The sequence below is a fragment of the Oryzias melastigma genome, linkage group LG18, assembly GCF_002922805.2.
Source record: "Oryzias melastigma strain HK-1 linkage group LG18, ASM292280v2, whole genome shotgun sequence".
Lineage (NCBI taxonomy): Eukaryota > Metazoa > Chordata > Actinopteri > Beloniformes > Adrianichthyidae > Oryzias > Oryzias melastigma.
Window position 1 is genome coordinate 11,372,217 of NC_050529.1, and position 21,328 is coordinate 11,393,544.

At 38.5% G+C, this 21,328-nt stretch overlaps 2 protein-coding genes across 10 annotated transcripts in view; one reads left to right on the forward strand and one right to left on the reverse strand.

The window, feature by feature from the left end:
• Window positions 1-18,738, reverse strand: part of LOC112156218 (sodium/potassium/calcium exchanger 2) — a 69,112-nt gene extending 50,374 nt beyond the window's left edge. For 7 of the 9 annotated variants that reach the window (XM_024288434.2, XM_024288430.2, XM_024288433.2 and 4 more), the window contains exons 1-2: window positions 11,523-12,520; window positions 9,857-10,882 (exon numbers count right to left, since the gene is read on the reverse strand). In XM_024288434.2, coding sequence (XP_024144202.1) covers window positions 9,857-10,735 — 879 coding nt within the window. In that variant the 5' untranslated portion in view covers window positions 10,736-10,882; window positions 11,523-12,520. Of the gene's footprint in view, window positions 1-9,856; window positions 10,883-11,226; window positions 11,459-11,522; window positions 12,521-18,046 lie in introns of those variants that run through there. The other 2 variants (XM_036216716.1, XM_024288428.2) reach the window with 2 other exon arrangements.
• Window positions 18,739-18,839: 101 nt separating this feature from the next.
• The window catches only part of rpl34 (ribosomal protein L34), a 3,795-nt gene continuing 1,306 nt past the window's right edge, over window positions 18,840-21,328 (forward strand). Inside the window, exons 1-3 of the mRNA XM_024287774.2 lie at window positions 18,840-18,966; window positions 19,356-19,427; window positions 19,557-19,656. Coding sequence (XP_024143542.1) covers window positions 19,363-19,427; window positions 19,557-19,656 — 165 coding nt within the window. The 5' untranslated portion in view covers window positions 18,840-18,966; window positions 19,356-19,362. The remainder of the gene's footprint in view (window positions 18,967-19,355; window positions 19,428-19,556; window positions 19,657-21,328) is intronic.

Here is a 21,328-nt window from a genome sequence, read left to right on the forward strand (position 1 = left end):
AAATACTCAGAAATGCATTTTTAAGTGTAATTTTCTTTATACCTACCCCCCATCATCAGAAAAATGCCCCAAAAACCCACTATTTTCATTTAAAGGAATGACGCAGCAGATTTTTGCAACACTATTACACTGTATAACCTTAATTTTTTAAAAGAAATTGTGACCGGTTGTTCTATTCCTATGCCAATAAAATTGTGTTTTTAGCATGTTCTTGTGTCATTTTTCAAATGATGGATGTTTGAAGAAAATTAAGCTTAAAATTGCATTTTTAAATATTTTTTCATTCAAATAGTTGTGACCAGGAGCCGACAAAAAACTAAAAGCTTGCATTTGTGATGTAGTAAATACTATGCAGCCACAAGCTCCCTGCTCCATTCTACAAGAAGGGAAAGGGGGTGGAGTTACTTTGTAGTCCCGCCCACAATTTCTATTGAACTAGAGCCGCTCTGCAAAAAAATGTGTCCTAGATTTTGCCTACAAATAGCATATTCATACCTAAAAGACCACTGGGAATGCTTTTACAGTGGATGAAAAGATTATTATTTTCAATTATAATTCCAATAATAAATAAATATTCCTATAGCAAACCTTAAATGGTTGTTTAGGTATCTAAATCTATCATGCTGATGCTCAAAAATATACATGGATTGTAACAAAAGATCCAATCAGTGAAAAAACCTTCAACATAATCCAGGTGAAAGGAGGAGAGTAAATGTAAAGGTCATAAATACGACTTTTTATCATCATCTTTAATCTTTCAAGGTAATAATGTATGCATGTGGAGGTATAGTTTAAGTAGTGTGGGCAGAATTTTTGTTTGTTTTTTATAATTCCTGTAAGCTAACAGTAAATCTATTTCTTGGTGGATTATAGTTTTGGTGGTAAATTCAGGCTCTTTAAATTATAAAGACTCACTGCGATGAAAATGGTGTTTTTGTTCTGGTGAACTTGCTCCACGCCGACGATCACACCCATTTTGACTAAAAACGGCATAATCATAATTAAAAGTAAACATTTGGAACACTTTGAAAATAGATCAAAAGATGATAGGACTAGAAAACTTTATAAAGCACTTCATTGTCCTTTTGCTTGAAAATTACAGTACTGTACTAATAAAACTGTGTAGTCGTTTGTTGTCATGTTGTTGTGTTTTTCTAAGCACACTGCATTCTTTCCACCTTTGTTATGCCTCTGTTATCATGTGAGACAGTGACAGAATGTTTGTGTTTTTGTGTAGATGGCTAAAAGTAGGCAGTGCTGATTTTTACACGTTTTTCTCATATTTTTATGTTAATTTTCAAAAGTTTGCGTTATCATGAACAAATGTTTGTCTCTTACAGATATATATGTGAAGACTCATTAGTTGTTGCATACTGTAATTTGGCAGCTTTTTACCCAATTTTAATAAAAAATAAATAAATAAATTGTTCATATGATGGAATATTGGAGCCACGATGGAATATTGGAGCCACCAAAAAAAAATGAAAAAAAATTATTTTTTCCCAATATATGTACGTGTATAAAGGTCGTAAATTTAGAAGAAAAAAAGTTGTATTTGTAGCTTATGACCTTTAAAGTTATAAATATACAACTTTATTCTCGGAATTTCACAGTTACCACTTTTTTCTCGTAAATTTACAAGATTTAAAGTAGTAATTTAAAAAGCTTTTTTTGTTTTTTGTTGGTAAACTGTTCACACAAATTATTTTGCAAAATAACTAAACATAAATGTCAACTAATTCTGAAAATGCTTTTTCTTTTACAATTTAACAAATAACACAACAATTATTACTGCTTCTCTCTCAAAACCACAATCTCTAATATCACACTAAGAAACAAAAACTATGAATAATGAATAATATTTTAGTGTCATCAAATCGCAAACAACAAATCCGCTGGAAAAGAGGAGATTGAATATGTTCACACAAATGTGATTTTGGTTTTAAAGGTGCATTCATGGAAATTAAACACTTAAAATAATACTTCACTTTAAACACCTTTTATGTTGCTGCTTTAACCTTTAACTAGAGGCATAAATTCACCATAAAGATTTGCAGCTTTTTATTCAATTCTAACCTGAAGGCCACTTCTACAACTTTCTTGTGAAAATTATTGTCAGTGCTTTCCCAGAACTGAAGGGCAGCAGCGAAGAAAAGCTGAAAAAAATAAAGAAAAATCCATTTATCTGACTTTAATCAGAGACGTAAAAACATAGAAGCATTCGATCCATCTGAGTGAAATTGTGAAAATCAAAAGCTTTGCTGTAATTAAAAGGACATTTTTTTGAGCTGTGTTTACATGAAATCACGGCAACACCTGCTTTTATTACCCAAACAGATGTAGTTTATATTTTTGGTACCAGGCTGACAGAGCCCATCTGGACTTAGCTGAAAATTAGCCTGTCATTTGTCATAATGGAAGATAATCCCGCGCACACGTCACACAAGATAAACAGCTAAAGTCGGAGCCTTGTGCTGCTGAGCACGGGCTGCGTATTTATTTACATGGACTGGATGAAAAAAATGCTGGGAGAACGGTGTGTTGAGAAAGCAAACAAGGCCTGTGTTTTAAGCAGGTAGCAGGTGAGTAGGCATCATTGGCATGCACGGCACTGCTGCAACGAGTGTCCAAATCTTCAGAGCAAAAACAGCCTGCTCCCCGCGCAGAATCTGCTTTGTAGCCAATCTTTGAAGCACATCCTGATGGAAGATCTCGCCTCCATGACACTATTTATAGCTTGGTAATGCATCAGAGGTCGCGTCTTTCCATCTCAGCAGAACCAACATCTGCCTCCACACACACCGGCTTATCAAAAACCAACGACAGCAGGTATCTAATGGCACGGCTGGTTGCAGAGTCGGTCTTGGAGCAACGGATCGTTCCATACATTATTTCTGATTCAGTTCTTTTATGATCTTGTGACTCCATCACACCTTGATGACAATTACCTGCGCATCATCAGAATATAGGTATGACTACACCATCCAGTCGTCTTCACCGTTAAAGAACGCACATGGTATTCACACTGGACAAACAGGGAGGGGCTTCTTCTTCTTTTCTTTTTCTCCTGCTTACTAGTGTATGTTCGTGAGAAATGTCAAAATCTTGGGCTTTCTCTTTCATGACTGATATATGAAAGAGTTGTTGTCGTATAATTCCGACACCCAGACGAAGAGTGTGCCATAAAGACGAAAACAGAAATCCTAGCTTAGCGCTACATTGGTGCTTTCTTATGTCGTCATCATTTTCTGCCAATCAACGAATGGCTAGAGAGGCTTCACCCAAACTGTCCCGTTCCATTTTTCTATGGACCTACAACCAATGAGGGCCCCTTAAGAGGTAGGGTTCAGAACTGTTTAATGGGTCTATTTAACAATGGACCGCTCAGTGGAAACAAGGCTTTAAAGACTCCGGCGTCTTTAGGAGCCGGACCAAACGCAGTGTGAGCCCGAGGTTAAAAATGTGCTTAGCCACGTGTGAACATGGAAGTTTTGAAGCTCAAAACATGCATTTATATGACATTTTATTGGCGTCTTGAACACGTGTTGCCAAAGGTGGTATGAACATAGCTTAAGGAGTCACCTCAAATTGGGGAGGCCCAATACGTCGATCGCTAAGGAAGAGTAATACAAATATAGGTTTTCCAAAAAATGAAGTACGTCACTTTATTGACATGCAAATGGCGAATCAATCATCCTCTGCACATGCAAGATCCAACAAAGCTAACCGCTAGCAGATATGGAGTTTTTCTACAAACACACAGGTCCAACTCAACAAGCTTTCTAACTTTCTAACTCATTTTCAATATATTCAAAAGAATTGTCTATATAAAAGGTAGATCTTTTGGAGCTTGTATGCCGTAAAAGTGATCATCCCATTGGTTTGTCACTCCTTTGTAAAACCATCGTGCTAATCTGATCTCTCTGAGTCAGTATTTTTCAAAAGCAGTCGGCCAGTCCATCACCCAAACAATGAGAAAGAGGCCACAAGATAACAAGATAAACCTGGACCAGCTTAGGGATGTGCTTCTGAGGACGTACAGATGATGAAAGACCTTTCTTATGTCATGTACAGGAAGACGGCACTCCCTCCGCTAATGAAGCCGACTCTATTCTGGGCCCAAGCTGACCTCTTCAAAAAGGAGCTCGAAATGGCAAAATTCCCTATAATAGCCGCTGAAAGAAAAGCTGTAACCGATTGACTCACTGAGCTGCTTTTCTACGAAAGCAAATGAAAAAGGCGAAACGAGCATTTCAGTAGAACACCATCAGCATGCAAAGCTTGTTGCATTTCCAGTGAAAATTTAGAGAGAAAAAAAAATGGCTGGAGCAGAGAAAGGCACTCATCCATCTTGCTCGGCAATGATCGCCCAAGTTTGTGGGGCTGCAGACGGAGCCTTAATTTTCGCTGTGACCTCGAACTGTCTCCGGAGTCTGCACACTGAAGATTTACTGTATGTGTGGAGTGTGAGATGCATTCAGATGAGGCAGGAAACGGCATCATGCAATAAGTGACCTTCTTGGGCATCTACTGCACATGATGAGTAACCGCGAGTGTGATTGGACCTTTGTCCATGGGAACAAATTGTTTCGTGTTACGTCACCGACCACAGCAAGGAGCTTAACAGGAAAAGAACATGCAACAGTCTGCAGAAGGGATTCAGGAAAATCCTGCTATTTTTTTTTTTTTTTTTTTTTACAATTAAATGCAGAAGACTTCAAAGACACAGGAAATTGCAGGGAGCAAAAACTGCTAAAGTGTGGTGTCTAAACCAAATGCAAGCTATATTCACAGCTTTTGGAAAAAGCAGCATTACTGACAGGCTTAGAAGGTCTTCTCCTCTGACCTCATCCTGAATTCTGAAAGTCTACAGTTGGGATACATCCGAACATGCGCTCACCATCATGCTATGTTTAGGATTCCTCCAAAAAAAAAACACTTTTTAAAGGCAGAGGCGGGTAGCACAGCCACCTGACAGATTTGTGAATCAGAGGCTTTGAAAATGACAAATCTCTAAGAGCCGCAATGATGAAAATTGCATTTTTGTGTTTTCTTTACTTTATTTTACAAGATACTTTGATATTTTATAACTGCTTTTATTAAAAAAAAAATATATATATATAATTTTGTATAAAATATTATAAATATAATTGTTTGTGGTGCTGTTAGTTACATTTTTGCTTTTCTTATTTTTAACTAGTTACTATTTTCTTGATGCATGTTCATCACAGATTTCTGTAATTAGCTAATAAACATTTTTATTTGCCAAAAGTATCAGTCCTGTGTTTTATTATATATTTAATTAACAAAAAATGCATACTTTAGAATTTGAAGAAAAAGTATCAGTATCTCATATCGATATCGGCAATACTAGCCCTGTAATCACTTGGTATTGAATCATCTTTTTAGCTACTTTAAACGATTTCTCAATAACCTTTTTGCAAAGTTTAGCCAAAATAAAAAAAATGTAAAAAAAGATGATGGTCTTGGGTCTTCAAAAACAAGTGAGGAAGATGGAAAGAGTAAAAATGTATCTCCACATGATTGTCTTAGTTTGTAATGGTTCATTCTATTTACCTCTTACTTCACTTTATCTATCTATGATATATCAGCGCTACATGTGCATTAGCATCCTGCTAATAGGTATTTGTGCATTAGCGTCTACCACAGCGCTGCTTCTGGTTCATGTTAAGGACAGTGTTAAGGTTAAATATTGTTTTAAAATTTTGAAAACAATTTTACTGTCGCAAAATGAACTGGCAGACCTACGTAGGGTTAGCATTGACCATAATGCTAACATTATTTGCAGAATGCTAATACCATATGACCTTTTTAGAAGAGAAAAACTTTTTTTTCCTCGTCGATACATTGATGTATTTCAATGTTTTGGTTACATTTACATCTCATATGAGCCACTATTTCATTTTATTAGTTTTTTGTCAGCTTTCAACTCACAGCAGATGAAGCAAAATGGCGCATTTTGCTACAGACTGTGACCCAAATCAGTATCCTGACACGAAGGAAATAGTTTCAAATGTCTTAGCTTTTCGCTTTACTGTTTATGGACTGATGGCATTTTTTTTCTTACTTTAAAGCCAGCAGAGTTCATTTTCCAGCCCCAATTGATTGAGACATTGACTATTGGCCATAGAAAGCTTGTGGAGTGCATTTCTGCAGCTGCGATAAGCTTAATGAAGAGCGAGTGTGAAAGAATCCATATGTTGTCTTCTCCTCCAACAAATTCAACTCGCTAAAAACAAAATCCACAACTTTTATCTTTGCTCCACACTGTAGTTTACAGAGTCCACCAAAGCAGAAATGATTGTTGATTGGTTGTGATGATGGCGCTGAGCTTGATGTAACAGCTGCTGCAGGGAAGTGAGATCTGACAGTTCTGTTAGTGTTCTATTGATGATGCTAGACATCAGCCCTTAGGAGAAAAAGAAAAAAAAATGAAATCCCTGATATGTTCAGTGATTGAAAAGTGCAACTCGCTGCTGCTATTGAACTTTCTGCCTGCAAGCCACATCATTCTGGAAAATAAAAGACACAAAGCCGTCTATTTTTGTGATATGAAGATCAACACAAGCCAACAAACACAAATAGTTAAAAAAAAAAGAGAGGAAGCAACACAAGGGGTTTATGTAATGAGATTAAAGGCAGTAGTCGTGGAGTTTGGAACTGACTAATGTGAAACATCACACGGCTGTTCATATTTACCTCTAAGTCTGATTTTTTTCTGTAGTGCTTTTCCTGTTTTGTAGCATTCATACATTTAGCTTTTGCAAGCCTATGGGCTTCCTATCCTGGCTTTTCAGGTCACTGCTTTCATTTCTGCCTCATAAAAACAGCGTGGGAGCATCCTAATATCTGGAAAGCACATTTTAATCATCAGCTTTGCTCAAGGGCATCATGTAAAACGACACCCTTGTGTCCTGACGGAGCAAGACTTCCCACCTGAGCTCCACTGTACGGGCAACAGAGAACACCCTTGAAAAAATTAATCAATGCTGACTCACTTTTGAAGTACTGTATTTTTCCGCACTACTTGAAAGCCTTATTTTTTTCAAAACACGAAAGTGTACATCATAATCCACGGCGCCTTTTACATGGATTAATTCTGGTAACTGTTTTGAGAGGTTCTGTTTTTTTTTTATATGTTGCAAACAAGGTTCAATGCTTCTGTAAGTACACTAACAGGGCTAATATGTAGCGGTTTTTCCTTAATAAAGGTTAAGGAAAAGGAAAGTTAAAAGAGACAGAAGTAAGTGCGGTATGTTTTTTTTTTTTTACTAACAAGGTTGGGAGTTAGCACAGTCACAATAAAGTTTGTTTTAGTGGTATCAGTTAATTTTTTTATGAGTTACAAACAAAGTTGGGAATTGCAAGCATTGTAAATATGCTAACATGGCTAACGCAATGTCACAAATGTGTTAAATATTGCTAACGGGGTTAAGAAACTTAAGTCATGGACTTCTCTGATTCTTATCTCGCTTAATGCAATATAATATGTCAATATTTTTTTTCTTGCAAACAAGGTTTGGTGTTATTGTAAATAAACTAACGTGGCTAACCTGTAGCATATTTTTTCAAGCATTACTAACAAAGTTGGAAGTTAGCGTTGACACAGTAAAGTTTTTTTTTAGTGATATCAGTCTGGCTTTTTACGAGTTGCAACAAGGTTGAGTGTTATTGCATAAAAGCTAACGTGGCTAACTTGTTGTGGTCTCAAACTTTGGCCATTTCCAAATTCCTACCCAAATCCCTAACTACTAAAAACTAGGACTCTGTAGTGGCCTAGCCTAGATTTTAAAGAATTTCGGGCATCATGCAGTACAAACATTTCACGTCTATTTATGAATTTGCTGTGTTCAGATGATGAAAATGTGGATAGTTTATTAAAAAAATACATTTAAGCACAATTTTTTCGCAAAAATTGTTCAACCGCAATGCATTGTGGTCTGTATTTGCTAGCACTAGTTTTTCGCAAAGACTTCAGGGAAATTTGGATTTTCGAATTGTAAATTCAGACAGCACTACAAAATGGCGAACACACTGACTAGTGCACTATACAGAGCGTAAGGAAGGAATTTGGACATAACTTTTGTGCTTTTTGAATGTTAGAGACAAAGTTTGGAGTTAGCATCATCACAGTAACATTTGTTTTAGCAATATCTGTGTTTTTTCTGGGTTGCATACAAAGATAAGAGTTACAGACCTTGTGAATATGCTTAATGTGGCTAATGTATCATAAACAGGTTCTAGAGTTACAGTTAAAGCGATTATTATTTTTAAATCTCATCTTGCTTAATGCAACTTATAGTCAGAAAAATATTTCAAAATACTAAAGGAGCAAAAGAAAAAAACACTTAACTGTATTTTTGTTTGGCATTTTCACAAGTAACCTCAGACATTTTTGTCCTTGCCCTCCTATCTTACACTCCATCACTACACATCCACATGGCGTTATAAATTAAATCTCAAAATAACACTTGCGTCTTGAAATACACGTCCCAGAAGTGTCAAACCTTGATTAAAGCGGGTGTTTAGATGATCATGTTTTAATGATATCGCTTCTCTGTGGTTCTACTAACCCTGGGGAAAGCAAAATAAGAGGTTGACTCACTATCTACATTCAGTAAGGTTATATTTTAAAACCATTTCTCCCTCGCTAAATCATTTTTGTGACTTTTTCCCCTTAAATAGATGATGCTTTGCTTTGCTCACAGTCTAAATCAGCAGTGCACGACCTGAGATGAGGATTAATACCACAGCTTAATCAATATTTGTGTCTTGTGCTATTTTTTCCTGCCGTATAAAGTTGTTTTTCAGCAGAAAATGATCGAAATGAACACCACTCTTGGCCAAAATACCCACAATGCATAGCACCTAAAGGTCACCCTGGTCTTATCTGGCTCTCAGCCAATGCACCTCTATTCGGAGTCCAAATATATCATAAATATTGTTGAATTGTATAAAAAAAGCTGCTTTGATGTTTAGTTGGAGGGTTTTTTTGTTCCAAATATTGTGCAACCTGCTGTTTAAATACCCTTTAAGTACTTGAATGAAATCCAAATTTAATGAGAGCTTTAGAGCACAACTTTGTGAAAATTTCATTTCCACCTCATGTCACAAAGAAAGCTAAATCCGGCTGGATAATCTCTACAACGGCTATCAAATTACACCGCAGTGTCTTTTGCCCTCGAGTGTCATTGAGTGGGTCAGTGTCAGGTGAAATAACACAAAGGGTTCCTAGTATTTCTGCTCCCCTTGTATTCCCTCTGTGTGAGTAAAGAGTGAAATACCACAAACATTTCCTAAATGTGTCTGAATGTGGAAAAGTCTTTCACAGGAAAAGGGGAAAAAAATAGTTCTTGAGATTTTCCAAGGGATTTGTTTGTCAGACTGGGACACAATTTGTAGAGCTTAACCCAGAATTACACATTTGTCTGTGTTTTATTAATCCCACTGAGGAATACAGTATGCCAGCCCTGCACAGCAGCGTAGAGTGAATCATATTAATGCAAAATGGTCAGTTTTAGTTGTTGACAGCTCTCTGTACTTAAACGCCCACTGGGTTTTCTGTGATTTTTAAGAGTAATGAGGTATAAGCCAGTGCGGCATATGGTTGGCAGCTGCTGTCACATACTGAGTGATCCAAGACAGCAGAGATCTGAGACTCTTATTTGCAAATAGTGACGATGATGAAGAGGGGATGTCATTTGGAGGATGTCTCCAGTGAGAAACGGATTCCAACCAGCTACAAGTGGTAGAAAATATCTCATTGGAAGGAGATCCGTGGAATGTTTGAATGGGGATGAGAGTGTGGGCATGGGGGTAAACATGCTGGACTCACCTTGGGCTGCACCTCTACTTCCACCACCTGGTTCCTGTGCATACAGCCCTTGACAAAGCCCTCCATTTTGCTGTTGAACTTCATGAAGATCACATAGGCGGCGTAGGCGGAGAGCAGCGTGACGCTTTCCCACACCGAGATGATGTTATCCAGGAAGAAGATGATGAGCATGATCAGATCCAGGATATAGAAGGATACGTCGCGAAAGAGCGGCCACCACGTCAAGTTTAGGATCTCCTTGGAGAAGATGGCGCACATCCCGATGACGAAGAGGATGTTGAAGACGGCCGAGCCCACGATGGTCCCGATGCCCACGTTGCTGTGCGAGATGAAGACGCCGATGATGGAGGTGAACAGCTCCGGGGCCGAGCCGCCTGCCGCCATGAAAGTGGCGCCTGCCACGTCATCCGAGATGTTCAGCTTCTCTGTGATTACCGTCAAGGCTGGGACAAAGAACTCGTCGCACACGATGGCTAAGGCGATGAACATGTAGATCATGCCGAACATGTGGAGGACCACGGCTCCTTGGCGCCTTTCGCTGAGGGTGAAGAGGTCCGGCGGGTACTCGCCCTGACTCTCGTTGTCGCCCGCTGTGGATCTCATGGCTATGGGCATGTCAGCTGACACATTGGGGTCCCTCTGGTTGTGGGTGAAAAGTAGGGTCCTGTGAGGGGCCGTCTGGTGGCGTCCCTCCTTAGGGAGCGCTGGCTCACTAACCCCATCTGAGCTCCAGGTCAAGGCACTGACAGAGACAGCACTTAAGGCCACCAAGCTGAAGACAAACCCCAAGATTCGAACGGGCCTTAGCTTTTTCCGCAGACACCTCCGGCCGAGCTGTATCCGCTCCAGGGAGTCCGTGCAGGGTTGTTCTGCGCCCATGTCTGGCTTCCTCACTCTTAACGTCAGAACAGCGGGGAGCTGGTTTTACCGGCCGCGGTGCATGGTTCGGTCTGCTTCAAATGAGTTCTGAAGAATCGGATTGCTTTCCAGGGTCTGGTTTGCCAGATGGTCTCTTCATAGTAGCCTCTGTTGGAGGACGTTGGGAGAGGGAAGAACCATTACATCAGACAGCAATGAAATCATCAAAGTGAATCATGAAACCGAAATGAGAATGAGTACTTTGAAGATGGGAGGGAAAATGGAGACAAGGGAGAGCTAAACAATTAGTTTGACCTTTAAATAAACAAGTGCTAAATGAATGTTGCCATGGAAGATTCAACCTCACCAGCCTCCCATAAAAGCATGACTTTCACAATCTGCTCAACTTTATTCTTAAAAACAACCTTTTGATTTTCCAGACATCCACAACCCTGAAACTTATCAAATCTGATTTCATCGATCATGTTTGCATCAACCCTGAACCTTTTTACCTGGGAAAATGTGATGTTTACGAGCATCACGTGCGGGCTGGGTAAGAAAAAAGCACGTTTCAGAGCAAAACAACGAGCTGACATCCTTTGACTTTTCTATTGATGGTGCGTTTAAAGCCCGATCGCCTCCCTCTGCATGACACCAGAGGGCAACTATCCCTTCTCATCCTCCCCTCCCGGTCTGCCCTTCAATGACGCCCTTTTCAGCTGACTGTACCACCATCATCCCCATCATCAGTTCCAGGCGCGAGGCGCATGGCGCGCGCGGTAGGCTGCGTGCAGCCCGCGACCCTTACCTTTGGCAGAGGCGAGAAAACGAGCGCGCGGCACGGTGGCACGTTGAGATCAGGAAATCCTTTCCGGTGCGCTCCTGCTCTCATTGAGCGAAAATGTGACCGCTAACTGACGACAGAGGAGGAGCTTTTTAGTGGAGGGGGGGTGAGAAAACTGCACTCCCAAGTGCGCTCAGCCTCCACCCCCCCTGCAGGAGCGGCAGCATCCCTCCCGTCTCGGATGAGACACAGGGAGGAGGAGGAGGATGAAGAGGAGGCTGGAGGGTGTATATAAATCACCCGGTGAGAATCATCTTGATAATGAGGCAAAAATTGGTGCTCAGCGCGTGAACTGAGTGTTAATCTGACACGCAGGTGAGCGGCACCCAGGTATGGCAAGACAAAGGTCTCATAAATCCCCTTTTAAAAGTATGGTTTGCCATAAAGTCAACGCATTCCTCCTCTCCTGCCCCCTGTGATGCTGTTGGGGGTGTAGGTATTTCAATTGGAGGGAGGAGTTGCCGTGGTTACACAGCAAAGGCTGCATTTCCATGGACCCCCTTGTTGTTGTTGTTGTTTTCCCTGCGCCCCACTGATGGCGGAACAGGTGGGTGCGCTCCAACCTTAGGTCGTTTCAAGGTTACCAGGAAGCTGCCCCCCCCCCATCATAATCCCACCTGAGTTAGATTAAGAATACTACTCCAATAGTTGTTCGTCCCAGACTGGAAACATGGAAAAAGCTGCACAGACCTGACAGGTACACCAACATATCAGCATCCCCACACCTTAGTCAAAAAGCTGAAGTTTTCTTCTGTATCTTAATAAACACAAGTTCAGCTTTTTAAATGTGGAGTTTTGACCAAATATGACTCACAGAACTATTCTTGGTGGACTTTTCCCCCATTTTTTTACGTCCAAAAGATAGTTTTTTTTCAGCAGTATTCAAAGTTAAATGCACATAAATATTACATTTACTAAATTTGTTTATCACTGGTAAAAAAAAGAAAAAAAAATCATGTTGTGGTTAGCACCAGGACCCATTTCAATGAAAATGGTGATTTTGAGGACATATATATAGAAAATGAAGCTTAAAATGTAATTATTGAGTATATCTTTATTCAAATCATTGTGAATTCAAAGAAGATGAAATAAAAAGCTCTATGAAAAAAGTTTGTAGATGTGAAGTAGAAGCTTCTACGGCAAACCACAAGCTCCATGTTCCTCTCCATTGTTATGTATCCACTTACAGACAACTTGACCCATGTACATCTTTTTTTTCCTCCGAGCTGGACTTTCTCACCATTCTCTGATTAGTTGCATTTAAGACATCTTTAACAGATGTGATGAATGCAGGTCTTTCTAACCTAAACTTTCATTTTCTTTTCTTTTGTTTTTTTTTTTTGTTGTTGGTGTCTTTTTGGGGCGGGGGGGCTTCTGTCTTTTTAATTGTAATAATTAACTTGGTGCCTCCTGTAGACTATCTCCTAGAAAACAAATTAGGGGTGCGTATTGGCAAGAGTCTGGTGATACGATATGTATCGCGATGCATGTGTCATGATACAACATGTTTCATGATACAACATGTGTCATGATACAATATGTATCCCGATATATACCAAGACAGTACCAGATGGTATTTCACTATCTTTTGAAATTATGACTTAAGAATTACCTGAATATGAATGCATTTTTTCACAAAAATAAAAGTGCAAAATAAATGTTATTAAATGATCATTAATGATTACAACTGTTTCTCATCAACAAGTTGCTTTTACCCAAACAATTTCAAGGTGCTTTTCTTTTGGTAATTTAAGAATCATTTAGGTGGAAACTAAAAGTGAAACTGAACTACATGTTTGCTTTTAAATAATTATGTAAATATTGCCCTGGCCGTATTCTAAATCGATACAAGTATCGCCAAATAAAGTATCGCGATATTTCACTGAATCGATATTTTCTTACACCCCTAATGAAAATGCAAACATTGTCCTGAAATTTCTCCAGTAATGCAGGTTCATTTGTTATTTACTCGCAGTTTTACGTCTTCCTCATGCCACAAACCATCATAGGACAGTAATAAATTCCGTTTTTAGCCCAAACATGACAAAAATCTCAATCAAAAGTTTACACAAATCAACTTTTTGGAGATCTTGGACATTTGGTTAGATGGGAGACTCCTTTTATAGCACCTTATTTGAATTAAAACACTATTATTATTGCAGGATAAATATTTTCAACTGCAAAACCCCTTATATAGAGACTATTATTGTGTTATACTGTATTCTTTAGAACCGTACTTTCCCTTTGAACAATCAAAAAGACAGAATACTATCATGTTTTGTTGAAAATAGATGCAAATAAATTCAAATATTGGACTTTGATAATTTGCATATGCCTTTTTCCACCTTTTTTTTTTTATTAAAAAGCACGATTAGAACAATAAAATGTCACTTTTGTTACACTTATATATTTTATTTCAACAAACCCCAACAGTCCCTCACATCAAACAATCATAAAACCCCTCAAAACGTGGCTGCGAGCCGACTAAATCTCGCTGCACGGACAGAAATCTTTACACAGTGTGACCAAATCTGTCTGACATTAATGGCCTGGATCTGTATATTAAATCATGAGTCAGTGAACTCATCGATTGGCCCCTTCTCTGCATGGAGACCAAAAGTGTTGCTTTACTTTGCATCACGCTGATAGTGTGTCTTTACTATCCATGTTTTCACTGGGATTTCAGGCTAAATTAAAACTGATCTTCAATTGTGCTGTACGCTAAGGCCGCTTTTGTCATCTAATTAATAGTTTCATTCTTTTTATAGCATTCAGACATGACAGTGCTCTTGTTCATCTAGCTATCAGCGCTTTCTGAAGTTCACAAAATGTCAGTTTTTGTCTCGTTGTGAGATGCCCATGCAACTTCTTCAATAGCTGTCAAACTTTGAAGCCCAGAAGACTAATCACCGTTTGGCTAAATAATTGAGTTTGATTGCTTCACTGCTCCTCCTGCACAGAGCATCGGTTTTCCTCCTGGAACCGTCGCCGCCGGGCTTCCTCACCAGCTCAGACTGTCACCACCATTTTCTACAAGAACAAACTGCTGCCTGAGCCGTCGAAGGGATTCAAGCTGGGGTTTGATTTCAGGAGGATCGCATGAGAACGATGCACGTCACGTGGTTACAGATTACACAAGAAGGCTGGGAACAAAGTCAGTTTTTTGGAAATTTAACAACAAATGTATTGCTTTGTCTTTACTTTTTCCCTTATTCACAGCCACTCAAATATCTATAAACCACAGATTTTTAAAAATCTCTTCAAATGATTGAATCTTTGTTAGCTAACTTCCTGTTGACGGAATAGTCCATTGGTGCGGAGAGACGGGGGTGGACAAAACACTTTCCCATTAGCAATCTTATGCTATTTCAGTGATTTAGATCATTTTTACAACATAGTTAAATAATAATAATGGGTGCAAAAATTATTTTAGACATTTAAGTGTTCAGCTCAGGACCTCCAACAAGCAATCAACCTCTGCCAAATGGTAAATTAGTCCCTTTGTCTGAGATTACAAACCATCCAAATAAATGTGTCAATTAACACAAAAAAATTATTTTTTAGGTTAGAATTTATTTACATTCAAAGCTAGATGCTGAAGTGAAATCTCTGTAACTTTGTAAATGTTAATATTACAGATTTGACCTCAGGTCTTTTCAAATTAGACCTGCCAATATGTTTTTGCCAATCTAAAGGAGAACGCATGCAGGGGGTCAGCTCTTTTAGCCCCCCCAACAATGGTGGGACCGTGCACGCCGGCCCAACTGCTCCCAATCTGACTGCATTTCCAGTAAAAGTGATGACGGGCTGCGGTTGGGGAGAATGGGGGTGTGGTGGTGGCCGGCGTTGTGCTCTGGCAAAAACAATAGAAATTTCCGTGCAGGCCCGACCGGCCTCCTCCCACCCCGCCCGCCCTCGCTTTGGCCCGCCAGCTAAATCCGAGCCTTTGTGCCCCACATAGTTGTATGGATTTGTCAGCAATGAGGCAGGAGTGGGAGGGGTGTAGGAGGGATTGTGTGATGATAAGCTAGCAAGTTTTTCCGATGTTCTAAAGTGTGAGATTAAGCCAGAAAAGCGGGTAAACAGACGTTACAGACGGCCAGGTTTTTGTTCTGTTAGCTGAAGAGAGCAGTCACTTGAAATCTGAGATTTTCTAGTCATCTTGCTTAGATTTATGCATCATAAACCACTTTAAAGTCTTTGCAAAGAGGCTTGGATTGACCCTTTGGTTCATAAACAAGTAAAATGGATTCCTAAAGAATTCCTAAGAGGTCTGCCTTGATGCTGCAACAGAAATCAAACCCACAAACCTGAAGAGAATGTAAGAACAGAGAAATTACTGTTAACAATAAATATAAATCTAATTATTGATCTTGACATTTTTTATAAACAAACTCTGTTGAAGCTTCTAAATTTGACACTAACTAAAAAAAAAAAATAGCAAAAATTGCACTTCTTCAAACGACCACTAGAGGCAGGCTGCAAAAAAAGTAAATTCTCATTTACTTTAATGCTAAAAAGTTAAAGTTTAAACTAAAAAAAATAGCATATTTACAACCTGCCTTTTCAGTCATGTTATTTTTGCTCACATTTGTGCAGATTCGGAGCTGTGTGTTTTGATTGGCAGGTGGGCGGGCTTCAAGCTTGACTTTGCCCCTCCCAGTCAGCAATTGATCAGTCAAGACAGCGACAGATTTTTAAATATATAAAAATATAACAATGAAACACCAAAACTTAACTGGAAAAAGAAGATCCATACCACTAAATCATACATTCAGTTATGTATTCTATTGTAAATAAAGTGTTAGAAATTCTTTGTAGATAATTCTACTACAAATGCTGCTGCATGTTAGCATAAACTGCAAAAAAAAGTCAAAATGTTTACCCCATTGGCAGATTTTTATTAAATAAGCAAAAATAATTATTATAATTCTAGTCAATAAGAAATGTTCTCTTACTAAGAGTATTACACTTAAGAAAAACTTTCATGATGAGATTATTTTTCTTAAAAGATATAAGTACAGAAAACTCTTATTACTTTCTTAAGATTCCATTTAATTTTAGGCTTCAGTCAGATTTTTTGTGTAGTTTGGATTCTTCCTACCTTAAAGAACTGCTTTTTAAGTTCCAACATGTACACATTTGAGGTAAATGTTGTAACCATTGACTGTAAATGAGAACTGGACCGAGTGTGTGTGACATCATCCATAGAAGATAGTTGCGTTTCAGCTCTGGCAAAATGAAGTCAGTTCATTTATATTGGGAGGTAAATACAGACGCCGCCATGTTGGAGCCAAACATCATCAGTAAGCAGGGATTGGTCAGTCTGATTTGACGTTTCTACGGCAACCACTTTCACCAATCAGGACTGAGCCTTCCACCAAAACGTTGGACGCGAGAGGCATCTGATTGGTCAGTTTATCACTTGAATAACTTGAACTACAGAAAATGTATCATGAAAAAAATAGAATTATCAAGAACTTGTTTTGAAAAGATACAAAAGGCCAATAAAGATTTCTTCAATTTGTCAGTCTTTTACTATTTGTATATTTACCCTTGTTATCTTAAATGAATCTGTGCACTGGAGTCATGAGAAACGATGCTCACATGTAACACTTAGCATGTGGTGCTCACACTAGACAAGCAGGGAGGGGCTTCTTCTTCTTCTACTGTTTACTAGCACATGTCCACCACCTACAGCTGAAAGAGGCTGAAGGCAAAATGTCCTAGCGGAGCAAATCTTGTGAATTTTGCTCCAAGCTTTTTCTTTCACAGCTCTGAAAGACTGGGTCACAAATTGCAATTATTAATTCCCCTTCGGCTATCAATTTAACAGTTGGCACTTAGATGTTGAGACTCTCCTGTGAAGGGGTGAAGCTCTGGTGTTGGACGTGTCCTGCTCTTATAAACTTAATCCTCATGCAGCCAAGCCCCACAGATGGACCGTCCTGCTCCAGGGATGAGGGTTTTTTTTTTTTTTTTTTTTGGTGGAAGGGAGGACAATGAGATTCATTCTCGTCTGTCTGGTTAATAAGATGAAGAAAAAAAAGAGAGTCTGGGCAAAAGAAAAAGAAAAAAAAACAGAAAGAGAGAAAGTTTCATGAGATGATGACATTGGGAAGGCAAAAGCAGAGCTGTAATCCTATTTTAATCGCAGTGGATTTATTAAACAGGAGCAGCAGGTTTAAATCTCAGCAGATTACACAGAAGGTCCAAGGAGACGTGGTGAGGGGACAGAGATGGGGAGGGGGGCAGGTTGCATAATCAAGAGCACTCCAGGTGAGACCACTACAGGTGATCCCTCAGCAAAGAGTTGATGGGACATGTGCAAAGCCCTTCATAAAGAAGCAACAGTCCAGCATTGATACTTTTAACTTCTCAATTTAACACCAAGATGTGTTTTTTTAGAATAATTACTTTGGGTAAAATAAATAAGTCGGTCCGCAGATGTTCCTAATTACTGCCTGTTTGGGTTGGACCTCATTTACCTTTGAAGGCGGCGCAAATCATCTTGGCTCTTCCCCGTGAAAAGACTGATTCTCCAGAAGAATGAATTAATCCCAGGTCACCTCACATCTGGATTTAATCATATCAGTCTGATGTTGTAGTTCATCCTTTTTACCCTCAAGGGTCAGCGTCTAGATTTAAAAAAAAAAAAATAACAACAGGGAAGCAAAATTCATTGTAATTTTGGATATTAGTATATTTCTGAATTTAAAACACATAATTTTTCACTGTTTTTTTGTCTCTGTAAAATATAAAAAAACGTACTTGCTTTTGTTAAATTAGTGCCTAAACTGAGATATAATCCATATTTTCCTCATTAAATTACACTTTTATCATAAATCTTTAGTTCAGATAAAAGAAGGACAAGCTCGCCCTCTGGTGGCCAATGTTGGTAGGTAAACGTGTAGCCATTTTGACTTCTTTTCCTAATACATATTTACTGCTTCAACTGTTTTTTGCTCATTCTCAAAGTTTTTATTTTTTATTTTTTAAATATTACTATAAAATTGAAAAAAAAAATCACCTTTTTAAAAGTTTAAAATTAGTTTAAAAAAAAGTATATTTTAAAGGCTTTACCCCCTATTATTTACAGCTTTAGCCATGTCGTCTGCAACAACTGGCCCATACGTAGGCATAAATTCCACTTCTTCATTTTTAAGGAAATTATTATTTGTTCTAAACAATGATATTATGTTTTAAGATAATCTTATACAATCTAAATAATATATATATATATATATATATATATATATATATATATACATATATGCTTTCAATTCACTCACCCCATGTAATAAGCGATGTGTCCAGCAGGGGGCAGCAGTTTGACTGACCCGCGGATAGACGCTGTAAACTTTGACACCAGACTTCCTCCTTCCTTTTCCGGTTACGGCTAAAGCAGGTATGGCGGCCTCTGCTTTCCTCAATACAATTATTATACATCGGATGTAATCCTATGATTTAGGAGATAATCTCGGCAATTTTACGATAACGGTCGACTTAAAACATGTCAGAGAATAAATTCATGCCATCATTTTGAGTGATAGCTTGTTTAGAACTTATGTTTTGGAGGCTTAATCTTGAGTCACGATTCGGCCGCTTTCATTTCACAGAGAGGAATGGAATGTGTACAATGGTGTTAATGTGCTCGTTAACCAATAAAAAAGTATAGTTGGCCGCAAAATGTAAATTATTCATTTTCTATTAGCATCTATATTTACACGGAACACGACGCGGCGTAACGGTTAGCGGTGTTAGCATGCTAATGATAGACTAATGTTTCTCTTACAGCTCCAAGATGGTGCAGCGCCTAACATACCGCCGTAGGTTGTCCTACAACACAGCTTCTAACAAAACCAGACTGTAAGTCAGAATTGTATTATTCCACGTTTTATTTATTTTCTGTTATCCTGACAGCATCTCTTGTTAATTAACCTACCTATCTTCCAATAACCATAACGTTGACCTGTTCCCGCCCTCATATCCCTGCAGCTCCCGAACACCTGGTAACCGTATCGTGTACCTCTACACCAAGAAGGTCGGCAAAGCCCCCAAGTCGGCATGTGGCATCTGCCCAGGAAGACTGCGTGGGGTAAGGAGATTGGTTGCGATCCTTATATATGATTGTCTTGGAAGGGAGGAATGAGTGATCTTTTATTTTGAAAATCAAATGTTTACATTGCTGTCTTGAGATTTAAATGGGCTTTAATTGATTAATTGACTGGTTATTCTACTATCTGGGTTCAGGCTCTTTCCATTAAGGTGATCTATCCTTAATAGGATTCACAGTCACTCTACAATCCCAAAGCCATCTTCACTCATTCATAATTTTGCACAGATGTTTGGTAATGAAGAAATCTATAATTAACCCTTATGGAATCTTATGGGGTTCAGATGACCCCACCCATATGCTAATCTATGAGTTTACTCTCAGTGAAAGATTATGCCCAATATTAACTTTTATGAAATATTTTTTCCTCATTATATTGGAACATTTGAATTTTAAAACGTTAACAAGTAAAAAATTGTGAACAATTTAACATTTTAAACGTTTTAACATTTAAAGTCAGTAAAAGTCAGATGTTTGACATTGTATGCACATAAAAAGTCAATGAGTAAGTTCAACTTCATATGATAAAATGTTCCTGATTTTGAGTTCACACACAGATTGTCTCTGTATTGTCTCTGTTACTTCCTGTTATATTTTTGGATGGATTAAAATTAAAGTACTGGAGTTGAACCACAATTCCACCCAAGAAACCACAAATAAAATGCGCAACTGTGTTAATGAACGTTGCTTTCAGGAGAAAAGCAATTGTTGATAATAGGCATCTCTTAATCTGGATCTTATATAGGGCTGGGCGATAAAACGATAATTATCGTTATTGCGATATTACTTTTTTTCGATAGTGAAATTAGTCTATTGCGATAAACTTTCGTGTTAAATAACACGGGAGAAAACCCCGGAAGAGCCGCGCTTTTTCTTCTTCTACGGAGTGTCTGATTTTAGGAGCCCAGACTGAGAGCGCGGGGGGGGGTACGGAGGCCCCGAATGATGACAAAAGGACACAACAGAAAACATTATTTCAGTAAACCAATAACCAATATATAATCGCAAATACTTTTATTTTTAATATCAAGGTAACGATGTTTATTTATTTTGTTTTGGAAACTTCGTCACCGGACCCCCCTCCTCTACATTGAAAATGGTTCGGTCCGACTGATTACTCTTCCGTAGCTGTTTGTTACCGACGGATCCACAGAGTGTGAGGGAGAGAAGACACGCTTTAAAATCAGGAGTTTAAGCACCTGATTTAGAGGAGAACCTCCATGAAAAAAGAAAAAGGAGACAGTCTGTCTTTGGCCGCGTGTCACGTGGGGCTGAAAGAGGAGAGAAGGTCAGACTGCGCATGCTCCTAACAGTCTGTGCTGTGGCCGTGGAGTTGAGATGAGTTTGAGGGTTTTGTTAAAATATTAACCAAAAGCTTTTGTATAGAGCTTCGAATGAGAATAATTAGTTGTTTTATTATGTATCAATAATGAATTTCCTAGTTACATTTGTTCCGTTTATGCTCATTTCTTAATGAGGTGATCTAATAATAGTAAAATAAACTTGTTTGATCAATCCTCCAACATGTACACATGTCAGATGACTGAGTAAAATGGTGATTAAATCTATTATCAGAACTGTTTATTTTAAGATTACATTTTATTATCTTCTGCTGCACAGCAGTACCTATATTTTATGTTCAGAAGAAATTAGA